Source organism: Tenrec ecaudatus, chromosome 1, assembly GCF_050624435.1.
Source record: "Tenrec ecaudatus isolate mTenEca1 chromosome 1, mTenEca1.hap1, whole genome shotgun sequence".
Classification (NCBI taxonomy): Eukaryota; Metazoa; Chordata; class Mammalia; order Afrosoricida; family Tenrecidae; genus Tenrec; species Tenrec ecaudatus.
In genome coordinates this window covers 124901663-124927205 of record NC_134530.1, presented here as the reverse complement: position 1 = coordinate 124927205, position 25543 = coordinate 124901663, and the positions used below count along the sequence as shown (strand labels likewise).

General features: G+C 41.1%; 1 protein-coding gene across 4 annotated transcripts in view; it reads left to right on the top strand.

Moving 5' to 3' along the window:
* EVI5 (ecotropic viral integration site 5) overlaps positions 1 to 25543 on the top strand; it is a 213406-nt gene that overhangs the window by 66348 nt on the left and 121515 nt on the right. For 3 of the 4 annotated variants that reach the window (XM_075558453.1, XM_075558432.1, XM_075558446.1), the window contains exons 3-7: positions 6069 to 6258; positions 7592 to 7816; positions 8663 to 8737; positions 15154 to 15279; positions 21104 to 21247. In XM_075558453.1, coding sequence (XP_075414568.1) covers positions 6069 to 6258; positions 7592 to 7816; positions 8663 to 8737; positions 15154 to 15279; positions 21104 to 21247 — 760 coding nt within the window. The remainder of the gene's footprint in view (positions 1 to 6068; positions 6259 to 7591; positions 7817 to 8662; positions 8738 to 15153; positions 15280 to 21103; positions 21248 to 25543) is intronic. The other variant, XM_075558442.1, reaches the window with a different exon arrangement.

The window sequence follows — 25543 nt, the reverse complement described above, 5'->3', positions numbered from 1 at the left end:
ACTTCCCTTCCCCCACTTCCCCCTCTCCCATGTCCCTCCTGAACTGTGGGTCCCATTGTTTTCTCCTCGAGATTGTTTATCCAGCCTATCTTATTTAGATAGACCCGTGGAAATGCACAAAAACAAGGCAGAGCAAAACAAAGCAACAAAAGAAAACGAAACAACAACAAAAAAACCAATGACCAAAAAAAAAAAAGATAATCTTGTAAATAGTTAAAGGACTATTTGTTGGCCTTTAGGAGTGTTTTCCGGTCCAATCTGATGGGGTGCCACACCCTCGTCCCAAAGTCTATTTTTGTTACTCCATCGGGACTTCCTTGCACTGCTCGAGCACCCTTGCTGTTCTGTTGAACACCCTTAGTGTTTTGCCTCAGTGTGGTGGGGTCAGATTGGGTGCAATTCCTACACTGTGTCTCCATTGTTGTCCCCTGTAGGGCTATGGGTCAGTGAGGGATGTCGTGTCTCATAGTGGGGCCGGCCCTATGATTCTCTCTGTGGGTTGGCTGCTCTGAGTGGGACATCGTCCTTGAGGCTTGGTGGGTCAGGATGATTGCAATCAATTTTTATCACCTCAGAAAGTGCAATTACAGTTTCAAAACTCCATTAGCATCTCAAAAAGAAACCCTGTTTTCCCTTACCTCCCCCCACATCCTTAAGCATCAGCTAATCTGTTTTCTGACTTTATGGATTTGAATATTATAGATACTTCATAGAAATACATCATACATATGTCCTTTTATGATTACCTTTTTAAGTTTTTTTACTGGCATAACATTTTCAAGATTCACCCATCTTGTAGAATGTATCTGTATTTTAATTCCTTTTTATTGCTGAATAATTGCCCCTTGTGTGGATGCTCTTTGTTATCCTTTAATTGATGGATATTAGAGTTGTTTCAGTGTTTGGCTATTATGAACAGCTGTCAGCGGTTCATGTACACATATTTGTATGGACATGCTTTCTTTATTTTTTTTCCCCTAGAGTCTTTGGAAATACATTTTAATTTTATAGGGAAAATTGCCTACGGAATTTCTAACTAGTTTTTCAGAGTGGTTGCACTATTTTGTAGTCCTGACAGCAGTGTACGAGAATTTCACATGCTTCCTATCCTGGTCAGCCCTGTGTACAATTAGCTTCAGAAATGCACCCCTCATAATGAGCGCATAGTATGTGATTTGAATTTGAATTGCCCTGATGATTATTAACATGTTGGGCATTTTTCATGTGCTTATTGGACATTTGATTATCTTATTTTGGGAAATTTTAATTTAAGCATTTTGACCATTAAAAATGTGGTTTGCCTCTTAATTATAAATTTGAATTTTCTAGATATAAATCTTTGCCAGCTATATATATTGAATATTTTGTTTTAATGTTTAGCTTTTTCATTTTACTTTGGTGAAGTCTAATTTATTTTAAAGTCAACATTTAAAAGGCCTTTATAGATTTAGCTTTTATATGTAAGTCTTTTGATCCATTTTGGGTCCTTTTATATATTTGTGAACTGTATCATTAGATTAATTTTGATGTATTTGTGAGCAGTATCTTTAGATGAATATATTTGCATGGGATATCTCATTGCTATTAGTTCCCCATGGCATGTGCATTTGTGCATGTCATTTCATTGACCTCCTCTGATCTTGAATGGTTTATAAGTTGCAAATCAATGATCTCTAAAACCATTCTGATTCTCTAAAATTGCCCTGTAGATAATTAGAAAAACCAACAGTTTTATTGGGACATAATCCAAATATCATACAATTCAATACTTTGGTCATATCAGGAAACCTATACAGTCATTACCACGATCAATTTTAAAACATTTTCTTCTTTGTAGTCATTGTTGTTAGCTCTCCATTCCTCCCCAACCTCCCCTGCCGTGCCCCCAACGAACCACTAATCCAGTTATGGTCTGAATTTCACACACCAAAAAATGTAATAAAATTCAAAGCAAAGAGTCAAAAAAGCTAACACAAAACAAAATAAAACAGAGAAAAACCCAAGTTGGAAACAAAATAGGAAGTATTAAAAACTGGAACAACTTTAAAGTGGGTCAAAAGGGAAAACAAATGATAAGATGTTAGATTTTAACCTAGTTATATCTGCCCTAATCTGTTTCCCAGTGTATTCCATATGGTAGCAAAGCCATTCCCATCCTTGGTCTATGTTTTGAGGGGATTCACTGGAGGATTAAGTGCACCTCACCTTCAGTTTGTTTTAAACTGCTGGATCTTTTTAAAAATTACATATGTATTTATTCACATATAATTTAATCACATTAAGAAAAGTTGTGCAGTCATCACCACAACCAATTTTGGAATATTTTATTTCCATATTCATTGTTGTCAGTTAACCCAACCCCCCCTGCCATGTCCCTAGGTAATCATTTATCCATTTACTGTCTCTATTAGGATTTCATATATAGAATATCACTCAATACAAAATCAGGAAGAAAACAAATAAATGATTTTAGTTCAATGACAAAAAACTAGAGGAAAACCTCAGTCAAAAAGAAAGCAGAAAATATTAAAAACTGAAACAACTTTAAAATTGATCAAAAGGGGAGATCAAGTGATATTTTTATTGAATAGACGTGATTTTTTTTAGTCTTTTAATTGGGGGCTCTTATAGCTCTTAGTTAGAACTTTTAAATGTGTCAAAAGGGGGATCCAATCAGATGTTACATCTTAACCTTTCAAAATTAGATGTTCCATTTTAATCTCCTGTCATCATCTTCACAATACTCTATGTCTAATAACTAGGCTATTCACATAGGGAAGTCACCGGAGGTTTAACTTATGTGTAGATCCTGCTAATGGATTGTGGGCTTCTGCAGAGCAAGGGTACCCAATTTAAGCTCTGCTACCATTCACTTCCACTCTGGAGTCGGATTGTATTCTTTACGACCACACAGGGTCACACAGGCTAGTATGCTTCTTCCATGTGAACTTAGTTGACACCTCACTTGGCTGGCTGCTTATTTGAAGACAACATTTTAAGACCCCAGAAGCAATTCTTTCTGATAGCCAAGCACCATCTAGTTTCTTCACTGCGCTTTGCTGTAGCACCCGTATATTCTGTGATCCCCCTCACCTCATCTCTTCGTGAAGGTGCATGAATGCTCTTTCATATATGAAGGGGTACCCGCCAAAAAATTATGCTCATTTGTTTTTTTGATGTGAGGGGCATAGTGCATAAGGAATTTGTTCCACCAGGTCAGACTGTTAACCAAGCTTTCTATTTAGAGATTCTGAAAGATAACTGTGTGACAATGAAAGGCCTGATTTGTGGCAGATGGGGGACTGGTTTTGCCATCGCAACAGTGCACCTCTTCACGCAGCCATTCAGTGTGCCAGTTTTTGGCAAAAAAAACATGCCTCTCTTGCCTCAGCCCCTTTCTCACCTGAACCCACACTGTAAGAGCAGAGGGACATGAAAGGACGGCAATTTGACTATATAGAAGAGGCGAGAAAAACAAAACAAAACTAGGGCGGTGCTGTCAGCCATCCAAACAGATGGAGTTTGAAAAATGTTTCCAAGAATGGAATTGCAGATTTGACAAGTATATTAAAGTGTAATGGAGAGTACTTTGAAAATGATAAGGTTGTTTTGTAAAATAATTTAAATACAGTAGCGGGAGGGGATTCTGGGTTTTTTTGAGTACCCCTTGTTTATTATTATATTTTTAAATTATGTAGCTTAGTAAAAGTACCATTGTTTTCTTTTAATTGCTTGTCTATTTAAAGTAGTAATGGAGTTTAATTATATAGCATATAATAAGCACTCAATGAATATGTTAGGGAAATAAGCAATGTAGGTTCATTATTTTAATAGTTTCTCATTTTGAATTCTTGTTTATATATAAGCCATTGCCATCTTATAGTGACCACTATAGGGCGGAATAGAACTAACTTCGCCCTAGGGTTTTGGAGGCTGTAACTCTTTATAGGAGTGATGACTTTATCTTTCTTCCACCAAAGCAGTTGAGGGATTTGAACTGCTGACCTTGTAGTTAGCACTGGCATAACTGACTACACCGCCAGAGTACATTAATTTTTCTTCAAGGCACATTAAGGAATTAAAGTAAAACATAATTTCTTTTAACTAGAGAATATTTAGGATAGTAAATAGTTGACTTTCAATTTAGCTGTTTTATAAGCTTTGTATGTGAAATTTTAGTTTTACTATTGCTATGAAAAACATTAAAGTATCCCATAAGTAAAGATTGTATTTCATTAATTTAAATTTTAATACTCACAAGGATATAAAGATATGCATAAGATAGAAATTTGACTATCAGGCGGTGTTTCTGCATTCTGATAAATGGGATATATTTCTTTTTTGGAACATTTTGTGTTTTGGTGGAAATTTTACAGAACAAATTAGTTTCCCATTAAAAACATCATGCACATGTTGTTTTGTGACTGTTTATAATGCTTTTTCTGTAACAATGCTCTTCCCACTTCCTCTCTGAGTTTCCTGTTTTCATTTGCCCATCTTTCCTCCTCTTCCTGTCGTCTGAACTTTGATTTTGGGCAAATGCTATCATTTTGGTCTTGTGTGGTGATTGTTTTGTGGAGCCGTTCCTCATAGATATTATTGTTCACATTATAACCTTGCGTATTGCTTGACTGAAAATTGCTACCTGTTGGTGGGTTTAGTTCTAGGACGGGAGCAGTGTCCACAGGCACAGTTTTGTGAATTCCACCAGTCTCTTATCAGGCCAGTAAAGTCTGGTCTTTTTCATGATTTTGAATTTTGTTTTACACTCCCCCCCCCCTTTCATTTTAGAACTTAAGTTGTGAGCTGGACCAGAGCATTCAGCTGTGGTAGCAGGCACCGTCTAACCCTCTGGCCTTAGGCTAGTGGAGGCTGTGGTCCAGGTGGTCCATGGCCCTCCAGACGGATTGCTTCCTGGAGGCTTTGATTTCCTTCACTCTTCTCTGCCTCGGATGGGAAAGACCAGTTGTTGTACCTGTGCGCCACATGGTTCTTTCTTAGTTTCATAGTTCATAAGTTACTGCTGGGAGCATTTCTTATGCCTTAAGTAGATGACTTTTCTGAAAGAATTACTGGAAGTAGGCAGTAGCCATGCTTAAGTACACAAATGAGAGGTATTAGGACCCTAGTTATTTGAATGATATAATTTATATCTTAATCATGGACGGAATGACTTGATTTCCAACCCTCTCTATAGCTTATGCAGGTGTGAAAGAGAGTTTGATGTGCTGAGTCATTGAATGAATTTTTGAAATTATCTTCACCTCTTTCTACAAGTAAGGAAGAGGAAGGCCAAAGACAGAGTGTGGTAAAATAAAAGGTAAATGGAGCCTCAAGAGCGAGGCGATGACAGTTTCACAGCACAAGCCCAGTGAGAAATAGCGGCGGCGCCTTCCTCGGCCTGAGTTTTGGGGAGACAGTAGGAAATATGGAGTACCAAGTCATTTATAGTGCTTCCCATCTTTCCCTGGTCAGTGCAACCCTGTAGTTGCCACAAAAAAATATGAATCCAGTTTCATCCGTTTTTTCACTTTTCAAGAGAATCCAGAATTATAAATAACTAAAAGTGTGTGTAAATAAATATATGAAATCTCATCATTTAAAATGATAGTAATAATTTAAGTATTTTATATTATGTGTGCCAAGCAAATACTTGTTTTGGCAGATTAAGTGAAGCATGTGTGAAAGTGAAGAGGGAAAGAAATTGATCTGTGTGACTGCCTTACTTATTTACAGCCTGGACACATTGTAACTGTACTATGGCTAAGTAAGCCTTAGGGTTTGCTATGCCTCTTCTAAATACACATCAGAAGCATGTAAAGGAAATTATAGTGGGGCTAATAAGCACTGAAGCATTTAACATAATTTGCTATTTAAAAATTTGAAACTGCTAAACTTAGATGAAAAAATAAATTGGTTATTTTATTGATACTGACTAGCAATTCTTGGAAGTATGCACATTATTAAAACTGTCTTAAAAGAATGGGTACATTTCTGTCGTAAAGTTGTAAGGTAAGTGTTCCCACTGCTCTGTCCAGCATGACTGAAGTCGGGTCTCTATGTTTTAGATTGTTAGAGACGGACAGCAAGTCTTTGAGATCTGTGAACGGGTCCAGAAGAAACAGTGGCTCCTCTCTCGTTTCAAGCTCTTCCGCCTCTAGCAACCTCAGCCACCTGGAAGAAGATTCCTGGCTTCTCTGGGGAAGAATTGTTAATGACTGGGAAGATGTCCGCAAAAAGAAGGAAAAGCAGGTTAAGGTACTCCATTTGTTGTTGTTCAGATTCTTTCCTGCATCCCAAAGGAGGCCATTGAAATCCAGTGCTTTGCCCTGCAGGCAGGGCGACTCACAGGGCCTCATGTGGGTTTCCGAGACTGTCCTGTCTGCCTGGCTGACAGAGGCCCAGTCTTCCCTGCAGGAGCTGCTGGCGGTTCACCCTGCTGACCATGCGGGTCACTGCCCAGTGTGAAACCACTGCTCCACCAGGCTCCTATAGGAGGGCGTTAGGCAAGGAGTAATAAATAGATCATTCATTTGAGGTTTGTAAAAAGAAATTAGATTCCAGAATTTCCAAGCCGTGGAACTAAAAGGACTGCTTCGTGTGTGTGCATGCATTTATGCCTGAAGACCAGCGGTTCTCAACCGTCCTCAAGCCATGACCCTTAGTGCAGTTCCTCAGGTGGTGACCGCAACCATAACATTGTTTTCGTTTTTACTTCATAACTGTCATTTTGCTGCTGTTATGAATTTGGCGATCCCTGTGAAAGGGTCATTTGACCCCCCAAAGGGGTCGCGGCCCACAGGTTGAGAACCACTGCTGTAGAAGGTTTGCCTGGTCAAGTCCGTTATTGTAAAACTCGATGTCATCAAGCCTTGTTTAGCTCCTAGAGACCCTAGAGGACAGAGTAGAACTGCCCCATGGGGTTTACAGTGGTGCAGTCTTTACAGAAGCAGACTGCCACGGCTTTCTTTCTCCCACGCACCTTTTGGTTCGCAGTGAAGTGTTTCACTACCATATCACCAGGGCCTCCTGGTCACTACTGAAATCGTAGAAACTGGGAATTATTTTAGAAATTAGTTCCCTTATTTTACAGATTCAGAATAAAGCGGCGACTTCCTTGAGTATGTGATATATTTTCTTTCCCCTCAGTAGCCCTAGGAAAGCTGCTGAGTGTTGTGCCATCGTCACGGGTCTGTCGATGACCAAGTCCACCTGCAGGAAGGAGCCTGGCTGCTCACCGTGGGGGAAGAGCAGGCGACCTGCTCCCTGCAGGTGGATAGCGCAGAAGCCCAGGAGCAGGTCTCCCCTAACCAGCAGGCCACTGTGACTCGGAACTGACTCGGTGGCAGGGAGTTTGGCTTTTGGAGTGTTACATCTTCAGAGGCCCTACTCTGACTGGAATGACCCAAACTTACTTTTGATTGTGCAGATTCCCTCCCTGCTCAGAACATTCAAGAGAATATCAGAGCCTTGGTTAACAGATTCTCTGTTCTTGTAAATACTAACCTTGTGAATTATTATTCTCCGTGTGTGGTAGGACTTTTTTGATAAGGAGGCTTTAATAATTTGTCATTTTTATTGTTATTTTTAGGAACTTGTTCGTAAAGGAATTCCTCACCACTTTCGAGCTATAGTTTGGCAACTTCTATGCAGTGCACAAAGTATGCCAATCAAGGATCAGTATTCAGAACTTTTGAAAATGACCTCACCCTGTGAAAAATTGATCCGAAGGGATATTGCAAGAACTTACCCAGAACATAACTTTTTTAAGGAAAAAGATAGCCTTGGACAGGAGGTTTTATTTAACGTAATGAAGGTACGTTCTATATGTTATTTTTAAAAGATGAATTTTTCCACTGTTGAAAGTATATATTTCCCATCAGAAAGCATGCATTTCTATCTTAGCTATCAGTTGCTTTGAAAAAAAAAATGTCTTCGGCATTAATTCCTGCTCTTTGGGTCATACTATAATTTTAAGAAATTAAAAATACCAATGCTAATATAAAAGCCTGGGGAACTTGTTAGAAAATTCATTCTATTAACATGAGTTTGCTGATATAAGATCAACTGTTGTACATAGAAAGAGTCTCTATGAAAATGAGTAGTTCGCCTTCTTTGAAAGATTAAAAAAATGGGACATAGTCGTCTCTCGTCTTGTCCCCATGTACACAGGCAGGGCATTTTTCTGTTTGCTGTGGCCAGCGCTGTTAAGATATATTATGGTAGCTTCTAAAAGTGTATCATTTTAATTTCCTCCTTCATGTTGCCTTGTTGCATTGTTTCTTTTCCTCACAGATACCTCTGTGAAACACTGATACTTTGTGAAACCATTTCAATTTCACCAGTGCTGTACCTTAACTTTACTCCTGTTCTAACTTTTTCAGTATACATTTTACTTGATTGCTTAAAGCTTTAGTGATTTCCTCATTCCCAGTTCCTTTATTTTTCTGGCTTTTTTTGAGACAGCATTTTCCAACTGGAAAAATTTTTGTGATAAGATGTTTGCTTTTGAGATATGAATAGGATTTCTAGCACAAGGAAGCAATGGTTTTTCTAAAAAAGGATGGTCTTTTGAGTCACCTCTTTGTCAATCATGTTTTTAGAGAAGGAAGATACATACCATGTTAAAGTATCTTGAACAACTTTATTCTTGGCGTTTCAGGCATATTCTCTGGTGGATCGAGAGGTTGGTTACTGTCAAGGAAGTGCATTCATAGTTGGATTGTTGCTTATGCAGGTGAGTGAAAGCAAATAGTAAATGTCCAAGTAGACTCTGTTGAAAGGTAGATGGGAGAATTTTAAAATCATGTGTGTTTTCATAACGATAAGTGGATGTTGTGATTCTTTTTGTCAGGCATAATTTCAATAGGCATATTTAATTTGTATTTTAAAAGTATAAAAATATTAAGAATATGAATTAATACTCTGCCTTCAAGATTTAATGTCAACTTCTTGGTATATGCATTTGTATCATAATACTTGCTAAAGCCAACCTGCATTTGCTTAAATCTTATTTGCCCACATTTACCGGGGAATAATCTTTTCCCTTGAGGAGATGGGTGACACGGTGGCTGCGACAGTGGGCTCTAACTGGCCCATGGTGAGGGTGGTGCAGGACCGGGCCCTGTTTCACTCTGTACACAGGGCTGCTGCGTTTCTCAGCTGACTGGACAGCACGCAGCAGCAGCAATCATAGCTTCTCAACCAGAAAGGACCCGATTAAAGTCTTACATAAAAATCCATCTTATGTTATGGAAATCGTTCCTGTTTCACATGGAGCAGAGGGCTCACATCAGTGTGTTGCTTTACGCTCTAGAATACTGGTGCTCAGTCACCTTTAATGCCACAAGGGTATTTCCATGGACAGCGGCTTGTTTTGCAGTGGTTTGGGCGGTGGATGTCTTCAGAACTGAGAAGCAGAGAAAGGGCATGTAGCCTTGTCCTTCAGCCTAGTGAATCAGTGTTAATTAAGGTCCACTGTAATCTGTAGTTACTCTCAGGAGTTTGGTCTGGAAAAGGTGCCTCGCACATCAATTGTATTTGAGTCATATTGGCCGTATTTTATATTTCAGTTCTGTACGAGTTCAAATTATTTATTTGAGCTAGATTATTTAACATCTCTCTGAACCACAATGGGAAACTACTGTGGACTTCTCAGGAGCCGTGCTGGTGCAGCGGCTAACCATTCATTGTTCTGCTGCCACCAGCTCTGTGGGGAAAAGGCCTGACTGTCTGCTTCCACAAAGAGCAGAGTCTGGGAAATCCTAGTTCTGCTTGGTCTCTGACTCACTGTGACCCAGAATCAACTCAGTGCAACACAGCTTTCCCGATTTATTGTGAGGTCTACATGAGATAATGTGTGTCGAAGCTCTAGCATGGTGTTTGGGACACAGTGGCTATGCAGTGAAAGTCCAGTGACTTTTTCCCACGATGACGTGATTCATGGTGGATAAGGCCAGAATTAACCAGCGTTTCCTGATGCCTTGCTTTCATTTTCCAGCAGCTTTACTTGGACTTTAAAGCTCTGTAATTGTCAGAAGTATACAAAAAGTATTCCTAACCCTGCTTTCGAGATACACACGGACTGCCTTGCTTCATGCTGGACAGTAGGATTGTTCTTCATGGAGGATACGTGCCCACTTTTAAGTCAAATTAGATGACATGCAGTAAAAACGAGACTAGATTTTGTTTTGTTTCGTTGTAGAGAACATGCCCAGCAAAGCACACATTGGTTTCTCCATGTTCAGTTCAGTGACATTGATTCCACTGAGTTACACAAACATTCTCACCTTCCTCTTCGGAATAGGCCTCTTCCAGTAACACAAACTCATGCCACCCCCCCCCCCCACCCGCCGTGTGTCCTTCCTCATTTCTTGAGTTTCTGTTGTCAGTTTGATTTCAGCTAGTTCCAAGGAAACCAGTGTTCAAGCCTGATCATTTTAACTAGTTATTATTGCCCTGCCTTAAGAAGACTTTGGGGATTATTTTTGGTTTAAATTTTAGAAATTATCTCAGGGGAGTCATTTCAGGGGTCAGTCTAATCCTCCTTAACTTCAGGAAGTCATGATAATTTGAATTTTGTTTTGCATTTCCTCCTTTTGCTCAGGATTCACCTGTGGAATCTTTGATCACCCTGTCAGCAACCAGGGATCATCACCCACCCGTTCTTTTGCTCTCATGACAAAGGCGGCAAGTGGCCCATGCACTAAAGCTGGAAAGATGGTGTAGTTGCATGTAGGGTAGTAGATGTGCAGTACGAAAATATGGGGCTTTTCTTCTAACTGCTTTATTTTAATGGTAATAAACTTGGTTATTCATTTAGCGAATTGATTTCCAAACTTATTTGACCTTACTGACCCCTTCTCAGAAAATAAGAAAACAAAAAAAAGCCCTCAGCACCACCACTACCACCCCCAGCAATTAAAAACGTTTGTGCTATAGCCCATAATGAAGGCTAAAGTGTAGGCATTCGCTTTTTCTGTCCTGCTAGATCTTACAAGTGCCCCCAGGAAATTGTCTGACCCACTTGGAAGCACTGATGCAGAGTCGGAATGGGGCTGAGGTGTTGGGAAGATTGAGAACTGGGAAGAAAGTTTGTCTAGAAAATTAAGTGATTAAATCAGGGTGATACATTATTCCAGGCAGCATTAAAGACCCACTGACATTCTTCTTGTTGTGAGGCGCCGTTGAGTCTTCTCCCAGTCAGAGTTACCCTAGGAACAACAGAATGAAAACGCTGCTCGGTAATGTTCATCCTCCCGACCAGTCCTGAATCTGAGGCCGTTGTGATCATGGCTTCAGTGAGGCCAGGCTGCATAGTGTAGGGTTTTGTTAGTTTTCTCCTCAGCAACTTTCTGCTACTTAGACTTAGTGGGGACTTGAATTTATCCAAGATTTGCTAGCTGGAGTTATAATAGAGGGAGAGAAGAAAAAAATAATTGTGGATATATGTAAATGAAGGAATGTAACAGGGTAAGAGCCAGGGTGAAGACAGACAAGTTGGGAACAGAGAACAGGTATGTGTTCCAAATGAACCGTAGGCCTGTAAACTGAGTTCAAAAGTTGTAAATACTTTATTTATATTACTCTTCATTGTAACTATGAAATAGGTGCTATTAGTTTGCCCATTTGATAACTGGTAAAACTAAGGAGCAGGCAGATTTTATGATTTGCCCAGGGTGACGTGGCTGTTAAGTGGAGAAAATGGGGTTTGAACCCTAATTGGGGTGGCACCAGAACCTGAGCAAGTAACTAAGGTCGTTGTAGGAGAGGAAGTCAGAGAGTTGCTAGGCCAGAGAACTGATCATGAAAACGAGTGGGAGCAGTTTGTGGAGGCTGCACAGGAAAGAGGGGCAGTGGGTGTTTCAGGGAGAAAGGAGAGCAGTGCGGGGAAAGTGGCAGGGAAGCTCAAGGAGGACACGCCTCTCCACCCGGCCTCTTCAGTGCTATGGGAGAGAGCACAACTGCCTCAGGTTTTTAGGGTCAAGTCTCCCTGGAAAAGAGACAGATTTTAGGCAGACGAATAGATGAATGGAGTACTTAGAGAAGTTGAGGTTATAGGACATTTTGATATTGGCTGATTTCACGTGCTGTAAACTTCAGTGGAAATGGACACATGTGACCTCCCTGGCTTTCCCGTTGCTACAAGGCAGGAGTCGGACATGACTCCACGCTCCATCCTTCTTCCCTACTCTCACACCACCTGTTCCTCCCACGCCACGCTACATCTGTGCTGGGTGTGATAATCCATTGCACTGGCCACCCACAGCTCATAGACAGTGCTCACAAAGGAAGGGGCTTAATAGGGAAGTTAATAGGCTATCACAAGTCAGGATCAGCAAACAGAAAGGTGACTTGTAGTCTTTGGATTCCTCACTTAGCAGCCAAGTCTCTGTCTAGCTTTCAGCCCCTTGGCCATGTGGTTGATAGCTAAATCTCTCTCTGGTCCTCAGCCTCTCAGCCACATGGCCCCTTGGCCTTTGCCTCCTTGGGCCATGAAACATCCTGCCTGTCACTCTGCCCCACAGTTCCATAGTCTTGGACCAGCTGAGGAGAGAGTATCTTGTAGTTTTAGCACTGCTCCTCTAAGTTTCTAAGACCTAGTCTCCGACGCATCTGGTCTCGGCGGTCTCCGCCACTTCAGACAGAAATCATGACAGTGTTCTTCCAAGATCCTCAGTGTGTCTCTCTTCTCTACTTCTGCTTCACAGTTGGCTTGTCCATATTGCCAGGAAGATGGTAACAGGCAACTCGCCAGTCTCCCTCAGTGTGTTTTGCATACACACTGGTTACCTAGTCTCACTCAGTCATTTGGGGGAGTTACAAAGACTCCAGTAGAAGAGCCATATTTGGAAATTTCATTCCATCACAATAAGTTCCAGAAGGTTCAGTGGCAAAGTTGAGAGAGAGTTGGAAATTCGGTCAGATAAGCGGAGCGGTAGAGCCACATAAAGAGGAGAGTTCTATGCAGAGAAGAGCCCGCTCACAGGGAATCCAGGATAGATAAACCCTCAGGGCCAACAAGGAGAGTAGAGACACCAGGAGGATCAGGGAAGGGTGGGGGAAGAAAGAGGGGACTGATCACAAGGATAAATCTAGAACCCCTTCCCAGGGGGATGAATAACGGAAAAGTGGTTGAGGGGCAACGGAGGATGATGTAAGATGTGTAAAAATTAATCTATAATTTAGAAAGGGTTTGTGAGGGAGGGTGGGGGGAGGGGAAAGAAATGAGCGGATATCGGGCTCAAGTGGGAAGAGAATGTTTTGAAATGATGCTGGTGGCGTATATGCAAATGTGCTTGACACACTGGAGGAATGTATGGATTGTGATAAGAGATGTAAGAGCCCCCAATAAAAGTATTTTAGAAAAAGATGAGAGTTCTGACATCTTGAGCTTTTTGTAGTGACTGATAGACACCATTGGAGCTGTAGAGCTTGAGAGGATTAGTGATAGTGGTCTCCCAGGGAAAATTGTGGCTGAATGTTGGCAAGAAAAAAGGAAGTGGAGGTTTTGCCAAGAGTAATTCTTAACTCCTGTCTGGCTGTGTCGAGGCCAGGGGAAAGGGTATTGTTATTAAAAGCAGTCTTCAGTAGTAGGAGATCCATCAGGGGTTCCCTATTTGAAACACATTCATTTGAATGAATGAGCATTAGCTAATTTTATTATTTTGAGGAAGGTGGCTTAGCAAAACAAACCACAAAAAAACAGGCATGCCTAAATGTTCTTTGCCTGAATATTCTGAATATCCTCGTAGCTCTTAATAAGCTTTTATTCTCATCTTATTTGATAAAATTTCCCGAGTTACACATGAAATGTGAAACTGTTACCTTTAAATTTCATTTATAGATTCTTTGAAACTTAGGTTGAAAAAACCCCAAGATCATTTTTGCCATATATGTTAGATAGGATTCTCTAGAGAAACAAAACCAGGACACTTATGATTTTATACATATTTATATAGATAAATAATATACAACATAAGAAATAAACAGCTAATTAACCTATAGAGCAGTACAAATGGCTCAGTGCAACTCACTTCTGTGAGACAGCTAATACACTAGCAGTCTTTCAAGTCTTGAGGGGCGCTGGGTGCAAGTCAAGGAAGCAGACAGCGGAGTCCTCTGTAGACCAATTCAGGCTATCTGGCCACAGGCAGCAAACAGTAAGGCAGGTCACCATCAGTCAGACAGATAACAGGGTCCATCGGCCCCCAGCTCAAGCAATGTATACTCCAGTAGCGTGGCGAAGCAGGTATTGAAGGAACCTCAAAGTACAGCGACACAGTCCATGGGTTGGGTGTCCCATAGGTAGTGTAGCTTGAAAATTGAGGCAGAGAACCAACTAAGGCAAGCCACACACTGGTCCTATCATCAAAGAACAAGAGATCAGAAAGGCGAGGCTTGCCGAGCCATATATTTCTCCACCCTTCAATTAATCCCACATGTGTTCATTGGCCAGGTTGGCACAATAAAACCTACCTATCACACCCATGTTATATTATTTCTCTGATCAGAACCGTCAAAAAGCTTTCCATCTAATTTAAGGTGAAAGTCTAAATTCTTGAGTCCATTTGCCTTGTAGCAACCCTGTAGGACAGGGGGGTTCTGTGGGTTTCTGAGGCTGTAACCCTTTATGGAAACAGCCTCATCTTTTCCCCCAGGAGCAGCTGGTGAGTTCAGATCGCTGACCTTGTAGCCCAGTGTATAACCCACTATGCCACCAGAACTTCAACCTCACTTACTAGCCCCTTTATTTACTGTGTCTTGAACATACCAAGTATCAAGGGCCTCTGTATGCTCTTCTCTTCCAGGACAATGTTTGTACAGATACTGTCAGTGACTCATTCTCTTGCTTCCTTTAGGATTCCATTCAAATATTGAGACCGCCCTTGACTTCCTTACATAAATAGTCGTGCGTTATCCCAGAGCTTCATGTTGCGTTGCTTCATTTGATCTCCGGGGCACTTACCACCTTCTGACTTACATATTAATTTATGTGTGATTTATTAGCTGCCTCTGCTACTAGATAGTTCAAAAGTTCCTCAAGGGTAATGACTGTTTATGTTGCATGGGTATTTGGTTTAAACATAATTTGGCTTATTTGTGTACCACAGAATATTAAGCTCTATTGCTTTTTTCTCTCTCCTAATGTAGATGCCAGAAGAAGAAGCTTTCTGTGTGTTTGTTAAATTAATGCAAGATTATAGACTACGTGAACTTTTTAAACCAAGTATGGCAGAATTGGGCCTTTGTATGTATCAATTTGAATGCATGATACAGGTAATGTGCAGTATTCATGGAAAAGCAATTGTGGGGTGTACTTTTTTTTCTCAGTTTGCATGACAGTTAAGCAAATAAAAAGCATGAAAAGAATCAAAAGATCAGTATTTTATGACCTACTATTCTAAGTTAAGGTTCCCTGATGGTGCAATGGTTGTGTGCCTGGCTCCTAACTGTATGGTTAGCAGTTTGAAGCCACTAGCCTCTTCATGGGGGGAGACAGGGCTTTCTACCCCCATAAAGAGTTACAGCCTCTATTCTGTCCTCAGGGTTGTGATGGGTTGGCATAGATTCAATGGCAGTGAGTTTGGTTTTGGTTTTATTCCAGGTTAGAAGCCCTCTGCCAGTGGATCATAATATGGAATTTGAGTGTAATTTTCATATTTAAACTATGCATTTGTGCTAAATCTGCCATAAGGTTATTAGCTAAGCATGTGGGTATCCTTATTACATTCTATTGTACCAGTGGTTCTCAACCTTCCTAATGCTGTGACCCTTTAATACAGTTCCTCATGTTGTGGTGACCCCCCCCACCAGTACAGTTATTTTTGTTGCTGCTTCATCACTGTCATTTTGCTACTGTAATGAATCAGGCGACCCCTGTGGAAGGGTCGTGCCACCCCAGGTTGAGCACCACTGCTAACTAGAGCTTCTTACTCCCTTGCAGGGTCTTGCATAGTGCCATGACATTATGGCACCGACATCAGCCTGTGTACTTGGTCCTTTCTGTCTCTCAATTCTCTCACCACCTTTCTCTTTTCCCCTCACTCTGATATTGCTCATTTAAGATGTGAGTCTAGTCACCTTGACCCTTAGAGCCCCCTCAGATCTGGAACTGAGTTCGCTCTACGCTTGAGTTCTGTGATATTTTAGCTCCTTTTTCTGCGGACTCTTGTAAGCCCCTGTATCACTGGAGAAGGATGTGCTCTTAAGGATAATCAACACTGGAGATCAGAGGGCCAATGTTTACCCAAGGACAAAGCTCAAGAGAGGTTGGAAAGAAGCAGTAATAGGAACAGGAAATACAGGGAGAGTGGCATAAGTGATTGTATATTGTGGTGATTACAGTCAATGGCATGAAACATATGTATGAATTATTCAATGGAAAATTGATCTCTATTAACATTCAACAACAATAATAAACAATTAACAATAAAAAGTTAATAGATTAAAAAAGTTAATAGTTAAAAATACTTGGTATAGTGATTGTATTATGATAGAGGGATCAAATTCAAGTGAAAAATACTTTAGAAATATTTTACTTTTCTGGATTTAATTTTTTATATACAATATTTTATATAAAATATGTTCAGTGATATAATTGAATATTTTTACTGACTTGAGTTTTACTGAGCAGAATTTGAAAAATAGATTAATAATTTAGCAGGCATGAGAATTATTTTAATGAATCAGGAAAAATCCCACAGGAATTATAAGCACCTCATTCTTTTAAGGTGTTATTTTTAATATCTTTAAATCAGCCTTAAAAGTTATTTTTAATAACTTTATTATACTTTGGGAGCCCTGGTGGAGTAGTGTTTACATGTTGAGCTGCTAGCCTCCAGGTCAGCAGTTCGAACCCACCAGGTTTTCCTTGGGAGAAAGATGAGGCTTTCTGCTCCTGTGAACAGGTACAGTGTCAGAAACCTCCAGGGGAAGTTTTTCCTTGTCCTATAGGGTCGCCATGAGTCACCGGTGGGTTTGTAGTTTGTTTTATTGTGCTTTATGGAAAGTCCTGGAGGTGTAGTAGGTTGCACACTGAGCAGGTCAGCAGTTTAACCCACTAGCTGCTCCACAGAGGAAGACAGGCTTTCTGCTCCTGTAAGATCGACAGCCTCAGAATGTCACAGGGGCAGTTCTACTCCGTCTGTAGGTCACTATGTGTCAGAACTGACTCCATGGCAGTGTTTGTTTGTTTTTGGTTTAGGTGGAGGTTTACATAGCAAATTAGTTTTCCAATCAATAATTTACTCTCAAGTTGTTCCGTTGCACTGCCCACAAACCTTGTAATTTATCAGCTCTCTTTATTTTCTCCTTCTCCTTGGGTTTCCATTTTCTGTTTGTCTGGTTACCCTGCCTGCTCCCTAAGCCATCTGGTTTGGGACAAATGTTGCCTGTTTGGACTTGCTTAGCTGATTATTCAGAAGAGCACAATCTTTTAAGGATGTGACCATTTGTTTCTTTGTTCCCACCGACTATTTCGCCAAAAGGTGCCTTCTAGCATAGGGGTGTCTTCAGTTTCAAGTTAGAAGGTTGTCTTAGGGCTATAATCTGGGGGTTCCTCTGCTCTCTTTTGGACAAGTCTGCCTAGGTTTTTTTCCCTTTTAATTGAAATTGGTTCTAAATTTTTTACTTATTTAAAAAAAATCATTTTACTGGGGCTCGTACATCTCTTGTCACAATCCATACCTCTATCCATTGTGTCAAGCACGTTTGTACATTTGCTGGGACCTTTTGCTGGGGTCTTCCTCTGGGTAGTTGATAGTGGTAGTCAGGTACCAACTAGTTTTCCTTATCTCAGGTGAAAAGGGGCCATGGCTCAGGTGGGACCGTTTGTCTTTTGTACTAGTTGCTTCTCTGAGTCTTCATTTTCCCTTGCTCCAGGCAGGAAGATGTGTTCCCTAGGTGGTAGCTTGCAAGCTTTTAAGACCTCAGATGCTGCTTACCAACCAGATTAGGATAACAGGAATATTATCTTTATGTGATGTTGATACAGATGACCCCGGAGAATATGTTCCTTGGTCCTCAGCTCCACTGGTTCAGTTCCTGTGTCTAAATAGTTTCTATAACTGATCAAACAAATTACAATCAGAACAACTAATGGGTAACATTGCAAGGGTAAGGATTCCAGAGTACATTGCTGTGTTCACGTGGAACCTCGCCATAGACTGAGCCAGTCATTCAAGCAGAATTCATGGTTTAAAATCAGACAAGGTGCCTACCAAGGATATATCCTTTGTGTGCTAAACAAATAGTCCAAGAAGCTAGACTATATGAAGAAGAGCATGGTATCAAGGTTGTAGAAAGACTCATTGATGACCTGTGATATGCAGATGACAAGACTGCTTGCTGAAAGCCAAGAGGGCTTGAAGCACTTACTGATCTAGATCAAAGCCTACAACCTTTTGTATGTATTAAAACTCAACGTAAAGAAAACAAATACAACTGGAGCAATATGGAGTAACATGACAAACAGAATTTTGAAGTTGTCATGAAAATTTACTTGGACCCACAATCAATAGTGTGGAAGCAGTGGTCAGAAAAACTATGTGTCCATTGCAGTGTGGGTATCTGGTAAAAGACTTCCTTAAAGTGCTAAAAAGCAAAGGTATTGCTTTGAGGACCAATGTACACCTGGCTTAAGACCTGGTGTTTTTATTTACCTCATGCACATGGAAGCTTGAAATGGAATAAAGAAGACCAAAGAAGAATCAATACCTTTGATTTTTAAAATTAATTATTTTTAGGGGCTCATACAACTCTTATCACAATCCACACATATATCAATTGTGTAAAGCACATTCATTGCCGTCATCATTCTCAAAATATTTGCTCTCCACCCAAGCCCCTGGCATCAGCTCCTCATTTTCCCCCTTCCTCCCTGCACCCTCTCCCTCATGAACTCTTAATAATTTACAGATTATTATTTTGTCATATCTTGCACTGTCCGACATCTCCCTTCACCCACTTTTCTGTTGTCCATCCCCCAGGGAGGAAGTTTTATGTAGATGCTTTGTCATCAGTTCCCCCTTTCATCCCACCTTCCCTCTACCCTCCCAGTATCGCCACTCACACCACTGGTCCTGAAGGGATCATCCGTCCTGGATTCCCTGTGTTTCCAGTTCCTATCTGTACCAGTGTACATCCTCTCGTCTAGCCAGATTTGTAAGCTAGAATTGGGATCATGATAGTGGTGGGGGGAGGGAGCATTTAGGAACTAGAGGAACATTGTATGTTTCATTTGTTGCTACACTGCACCCTGACTGGCTCATCTCCTCCCCGAGACCCTTCTGTAAGGGGATATCCAGTGGCCTACAGATGGGCTTTGGGTTTCCACTCTGCACCCCTCCCCCCACCTCATTCACAACCATATGATTTTTTGTTCTGATGATGCCTGATACCCGATCTCTTTGTCACCTTGTGATTGCACAGGCTGGTGTGCTTCTTCCATGTGGGTTTTGTTGCTTGTGAGCTAGATGACTGGTTGTTTACCTTCAAGCCTTTAAGACCCCAGACGTTATATCTTTTGATAGCTGGGCACCATCAGCTTTCTTCGCCACATTTGTTTATTCACCCATTTCAATACCTTTGATTTATGGGACTGGTAAGTATTGATGATACTGTGGACTTCTAGAAGAACAAACAAATCATGCTGGAAGAAGTGCAATCAGAATACTCCTTAGAAGTGAGGATGCTTAGACTTTGTCGCATGTACTTTGGACATGTTACCTGAAGGAACCAGTCCCTGTAGAAGGATATCCATGCTTGGTAAAGTAGAAGAATCTCAGAGAAGATCAATTGATGCAATGGCTGCAACAGTGGACTGAAGCATGCCAGTGCTTCTGAAGATGGTACTGGACCAGGCAGCGTTTTGTTCCGTTGCACACAGGGTTGCTGTGAGCCAGAACCAACCCAGCAGTTTTCTCCACTGCTAGTTCTCCTCCGCTGCCTACTGTCATGCAGTTATTTCTTTGCACTCCATAGCGACCTGTGGGACTGAAGTGTAGAACTGCCCCCATGGATGTTTGAGACTGGGAGCAGAAAGCCTTGTCTTTCCTCCATCATTTCTAGGACAAGGAAGGAAAGATGTGAAATACTTTATGTGTTAAAGAAAATTGTGAAGTAGGTCTTTTATGTGTTTTCTTATTTATTCCAATTATCTCTATGATCAATATTGATTTTTTCTTTTAATCATTTTATTGGGGACTCTTACAATTTTTATAACATTCCAGATATCAATTGTATCAAGCATAATTATACATATGTTGCCATCATCATTTTCTAAACATTTTCTTTCTACTTGAGCCCGTGGTATAAGCACCCCGCCTTTCGTGACCCCTTGATAATTATAGATTATTATGGTTTTCATATATTACACCAATCGCTGTCTCCCTTCACCCTTGTTTCTGTTGCTTACCCCCCGGGGTTGGGTGTGTGTCTTGGGGGGATGATGCGTCAATCATTGCCATCGTGAAGTAGGTCTTAAGATGATTATAAATTAGATTTTCCTTTTTAAAAAAAAAATAGGCCTCCTCCAAAACAACTTTAAAAGGAGGGAGGGTAGAGAATGAGGCAGCTTTAGGATATATACTATAGCTAATAAAATGTGAAAACACCTGAAATTAAAAAATAAAATAAAATGCCCCATTTTGATCCACCTTAAATGCTCAGTTTTATCTTTTCAGTTTTTTGTTATTAATGTTTTTAATTACCAGAGTTACTGAAGCATCTGTAGAAGGGAAATGAAAGATGGTTGATGGTAAGTAGCGCTGGGAAGTTTTTTGTTTTTAACCTGGAAGTATTTCAGCATAATATTTTTCTAAAATATTGTAGCTTAAGACAGGACCTAGAATGAGAGACACCAGTGTACTCACAAACAAACACTGTGAAAATCTTATTTTTTAAATTTCCGCCAGAATTCCAGCTACATACCATTCCTCCCTTCCCTGATAGTAACCACCGTTGTGAACATAACTGGTTTTTATCACTTAGCTTTCTAATGTGAGGCCCATTGTTTAGCATCTGGTATTGGCTGATGTATATACAAAGACTTAATTTAAACATTCAATTTATATGTTTTTAATACTTATTTTCTTCTTTTTAGGAACATCTTCCAGAGCTCTTTGTACACTTTCAATCTCAGAGTTTCCATACCTCAATGTATGCATCATCCTGGTTTCTGACTATCTTTCTTACAACTTTTCCACTACCAATCGCAACAAGGATATTTGATATTTTTATGTCTGAGGTAAGTTAATGGGTAGACCAGGAAGCCCCGGGTAGGGGTAACGGTCAAGTGAGCAACTACTAGCAGAAAGGCCAGGAAATCAAACCCATTTGTAGGCATTTGGGAAGTCAGGCCTGGTGAGCTGCACCCAGAATGTCACCGTGTTGAGAACCCTGTGGCACAGTTCTACTTGGACACCTGGGGTCACGAAGAGTCGGAGTTACATCAGTAGCAGCGAGCAGCAATGGCATGGGTACAGTAGTAGTGAGAGAGTTGAGTAAAGGGATCTGCGGGCAGGGAGGGCAGCAGTAAGGCAGACAGACCCATGCGTTCCTCACTGAGCTGTTTCCATGGATACTTTGACTCAAAGACAGTAGTAACCCTATTAGGAAGATAGGATTACTTTCTCCATTTGCTAGGTAATAGGTGTGACAACTACTGAGGCGTAGAGAAAGGTTAAGTAGATTGTCTTTGAATTCATAGCACATAATTAGAATAACCAGGATTGAAATGTAGGGCACCAAATCCTAGAGCATACACCCTTAATTGACTCCTGGATTACCCTCTGATTGATATTTGTGAGAGTTGATGAAAGGTAAAACTTGATTTACAGTCAGTGTTATGTATGACATCCGGTACCCAAGGCAAAAAGTACAATATTCAAGTCAGTAAAATTTAACCACCACCACCTGCCAGCCCCCCTGAACACATCTGGGTGGTCCTTTTAATTATCAGGTACAGGTAATATGATCTTTGTCTCTGTTCTTCGAACCGATGCTCGTTGTATCTGGGGAAGATTGCTTTCATTGCCCAGTTAGATTAGTTGTAGGAGTTGGCAGACTTCAAGTTTGTGCATTGAATCTGTACTGCTGCCTGTTTTGTGAAGTATGTTTTCTTGGAGCGCATCCACTGCCATTGGTTTCTGTGTTGTCTGGGTCTGCTTGTTGGCATTAACAGCACTGTTGAGTAGTTGTTTCAAGTACCATATGGCCCGCAAAGCCTAGGGTGTTTCTCCTCTGACACTGATCAAATGTTTGCTGATCCCTCGTTAAGATCTCTAAATGGTTAAAAAAAATCTCTAAATGGTTACCTTACTATTATTTTGCCACAACAATAGCCCAATTAGAAACCAAACAAAAACCCAGAAAACAAATGCTGGCGAAGTGCAGAGTGATTGGAACTACTATCCACTGCTGGTGTGTTGTAAACGTGTGCAACCAGTGTGGAAAGCAATCTAGTGCTACCTAAAACAACCGGGAATAGAACAAGTTACAATTAGCTTTTAAAAGCTACAGTGGCATATTTCACGGTAATTATGTTAGGCCAGGTTGACTAGAGAAACAAATCCAGAAATACTCATATGTATAAGAAAGTGTCATATTAAGAAAACATCCCTGTCCCAGTCCAACTCAAGTCCATAAGTTCGATACTGGTCCATAAGTCCCTCTTCAGACCATGCAGCCACATGCAATGATGCAGAATGCAGATGTATCCCAGGCCGGTGGGGCAAAGCCCGATGGATCCAATGGCAGTGGAAGCATCTCCAGGGCTCTGGCAACAACCAGGGCCAACCAGTGGGAAAATTAAGGCAGCGGGAGAGGGGCGGTTCCCAGGGCCCTCCTTAGAAGGCTATGCCCGTAAGTTGGCACCATCAGGCCGACCTCATTGGCAGATTGACTATCACAGTACCACCCTTCCACTTTTTTATAAACCATTTTATTGGGGGTTCTTAGTACTCTTACAACAATCCATACATCAATTGTATCAAGCACATTTGTACATATGTTGCCATCATCATTTTCCAAACATTTCTACTTGAGCCCTTGGTATCAGCTCCCCCTTCCCTCATGAACCCTAGGTAAATTATCAGTTGTTATTTTCATATCTTACACCATGCGCTGTCTCCTTTACCCACGTGTCTGTAGTTCATTATACATCCATCATTGCGATCGGTCCCTCTTCCCCCCCCTTCTCCTCCACCTTCCCTCTACCCTCATGGTATCACTACTCCTATTATTGTTCTGGGGAGTTTATCTGTCCTGGATCCCATGTGTCCAGAGCTCTTATCTGTTCCAGTGTCTCTGGTCTAGCCAGATGTGTAAGGTGGAACTGGGGTCATGACAGGGTGCAAGGAAGCATTAAAGGACAAGAGGAATGTTCTGTGGCGCCCTGGCTGACTTATCCCTTCCTGTGACCCTTCTGTGAGAGGACGTCCAGTTATCTACAGATGGGTTTTGGGTCTCCACTCCAACCCCCTCATTCGCTTCGATATGATTGCTTTGGGTCTTCTGGTACCTTAACCCGTTGATACCTCATGATCAACTCAGGCTGGTGTGCTTCTTCCATGTAGGCTTTGTTGCTTCCCTGCTACATGGCTGCTTGTTTAACATCAAGCCTTTAAGACCCCCAGATGCTATATCTTGTAGAAGCCAGGCACCCTCAGCTTTCTTCTCCACATTTGATTATGCACGTATTTGTCGTCAGCAATCAGGTCTGGAAGGTGAGCTTTACAGAATGCCAGGTGTTCAGAACAAAGTGTTCTTGCATTGAGGGAGGGCTTGAGTATAGGCCCAATATCTGTCTGCTACCTTGATACTTAAAATGCAAATAGATGTACATAGACCTATAGCCTTATCATTATATATTAATATATTTACCCATGTACATTCCTATAATTATACCTCTAAATATTTTGCCTCCTAGTTCTTTTCCTCTATTTCCTTTTACTTTCTACCTGTCCCACTAACACATTCTACTTTTATTTGGCTCTTAGTAATTCCTTTTGGCTACCTTGCACTTGATCAAACCCCACCAGCCATTCTACACCCTCCTCACCCATTAATTTTAGGTCTCTTGTTATCCCTTGTTATTCCTTCCCTTCCCCGCTCTTTCTCTCCCATCCCCCGAGAACTCTGTCCCTTTGTTTCTGCTTGGGATTATTTCTCTTTCCTGTCTTATATCTACATGAAAAAAAAAAAAGTAAAAAAAATGGGAGGGGACTATAAATAGTTCCAGGTCTGTCTGCTGACCCTAGGTATGTTTTCCAATTAGGTCAGATGAGGTGCCAAGCCCTGCCCTCTGAGTCTGAAGTCTATTTTCAGGATTCCTTCGCTGCTTTGCTCCCCTTGCTGCTCTGTGGCACTCCCTTTGTGTTTCGTTCTTGTGTCGGGGCTTCCGATCAGGCACAATTCCCTTACACTTTCCTATGTCTTCAAGTTGACATGAAATTATGTGACTACCACAATAATGTTGAAATTATTATACTACTAAAGGAAAATTACAATTTAGTAGCAAATATTTTGGTGGATTTAAATAGATTACATTAGATAGATGCTGCTGCTGATAATAATACATCAACTGGGAATAGAAATGTCATATGAGCCAGCAATATCTCTGCCAGTATACTACAAAGAAGTAAGAGACACACATGAACAGACTTTGGCTCTTCTAAATTCATTGCAGCACAGTTCACAATAGCAAGATTCTAGAAACAGCCCAAGTGCCCATCCGTAGGAGCATGGATAAAGAAATTCTGGTACATCCTTGTCAGGGTAATCCAGCCTCTGACACATCATCACGGGTCTGGTAGGCACAATTGTACAGCGATAATAAGTAAAGATTATACGAAGTCATAGAGAGCATGATATAGAAGAGAGATTGAAATAATTGAGTCAGACACATTTCAAGGTAGCAATGCTCACTTCAGTCCCACTTGGTGGTCCACGTGGAGAGAGAGGGATGTTTAATGCTAACCAAGGCTTTTATATTCTCTGGGGACATGCAAGCCCCCTAATTACAGGTGAAGACATACGTCACAGGAAAGGGTTGTGCTGTAGGTAATAAAGTGATGGGAGGGGGGTGATCTAGTCTTGGGGTATACATGCAATAGGAAGAGGAGGGGTTGGGGATATACATGTGGCAAGATGGGCGGATCCTAAATTCAGGATGGCAGCCTAACTTTGGATGTCACTTTTGAATGCGGATTTGACCTCTTCCCTGGCTCAACTATAGAGATCATTATCAGTAGGGTGTGAACTCCACCTACAGGAACCAAATCCTTGACTGCAAGCCTTTAGGGAGAAGTAGCCCATTGTCCTTAGCAGCAGGGAGCAGGCCTACCCCTGGTGGGACTAGCCAGTAGTCTGGCAACTGACTGCCTTCAGAGAGGTAACTTGACAATTATTTACCATTAGCTGCAATAGTAGGGGGAGAAGACTTGGGAGAAATCTTTGTTTGCCACACATTCCCACACTGGAATACCATGCATCCCTAAAAAGCAATGATGAAACCATGATCCATTCATTCCATGAATGAACC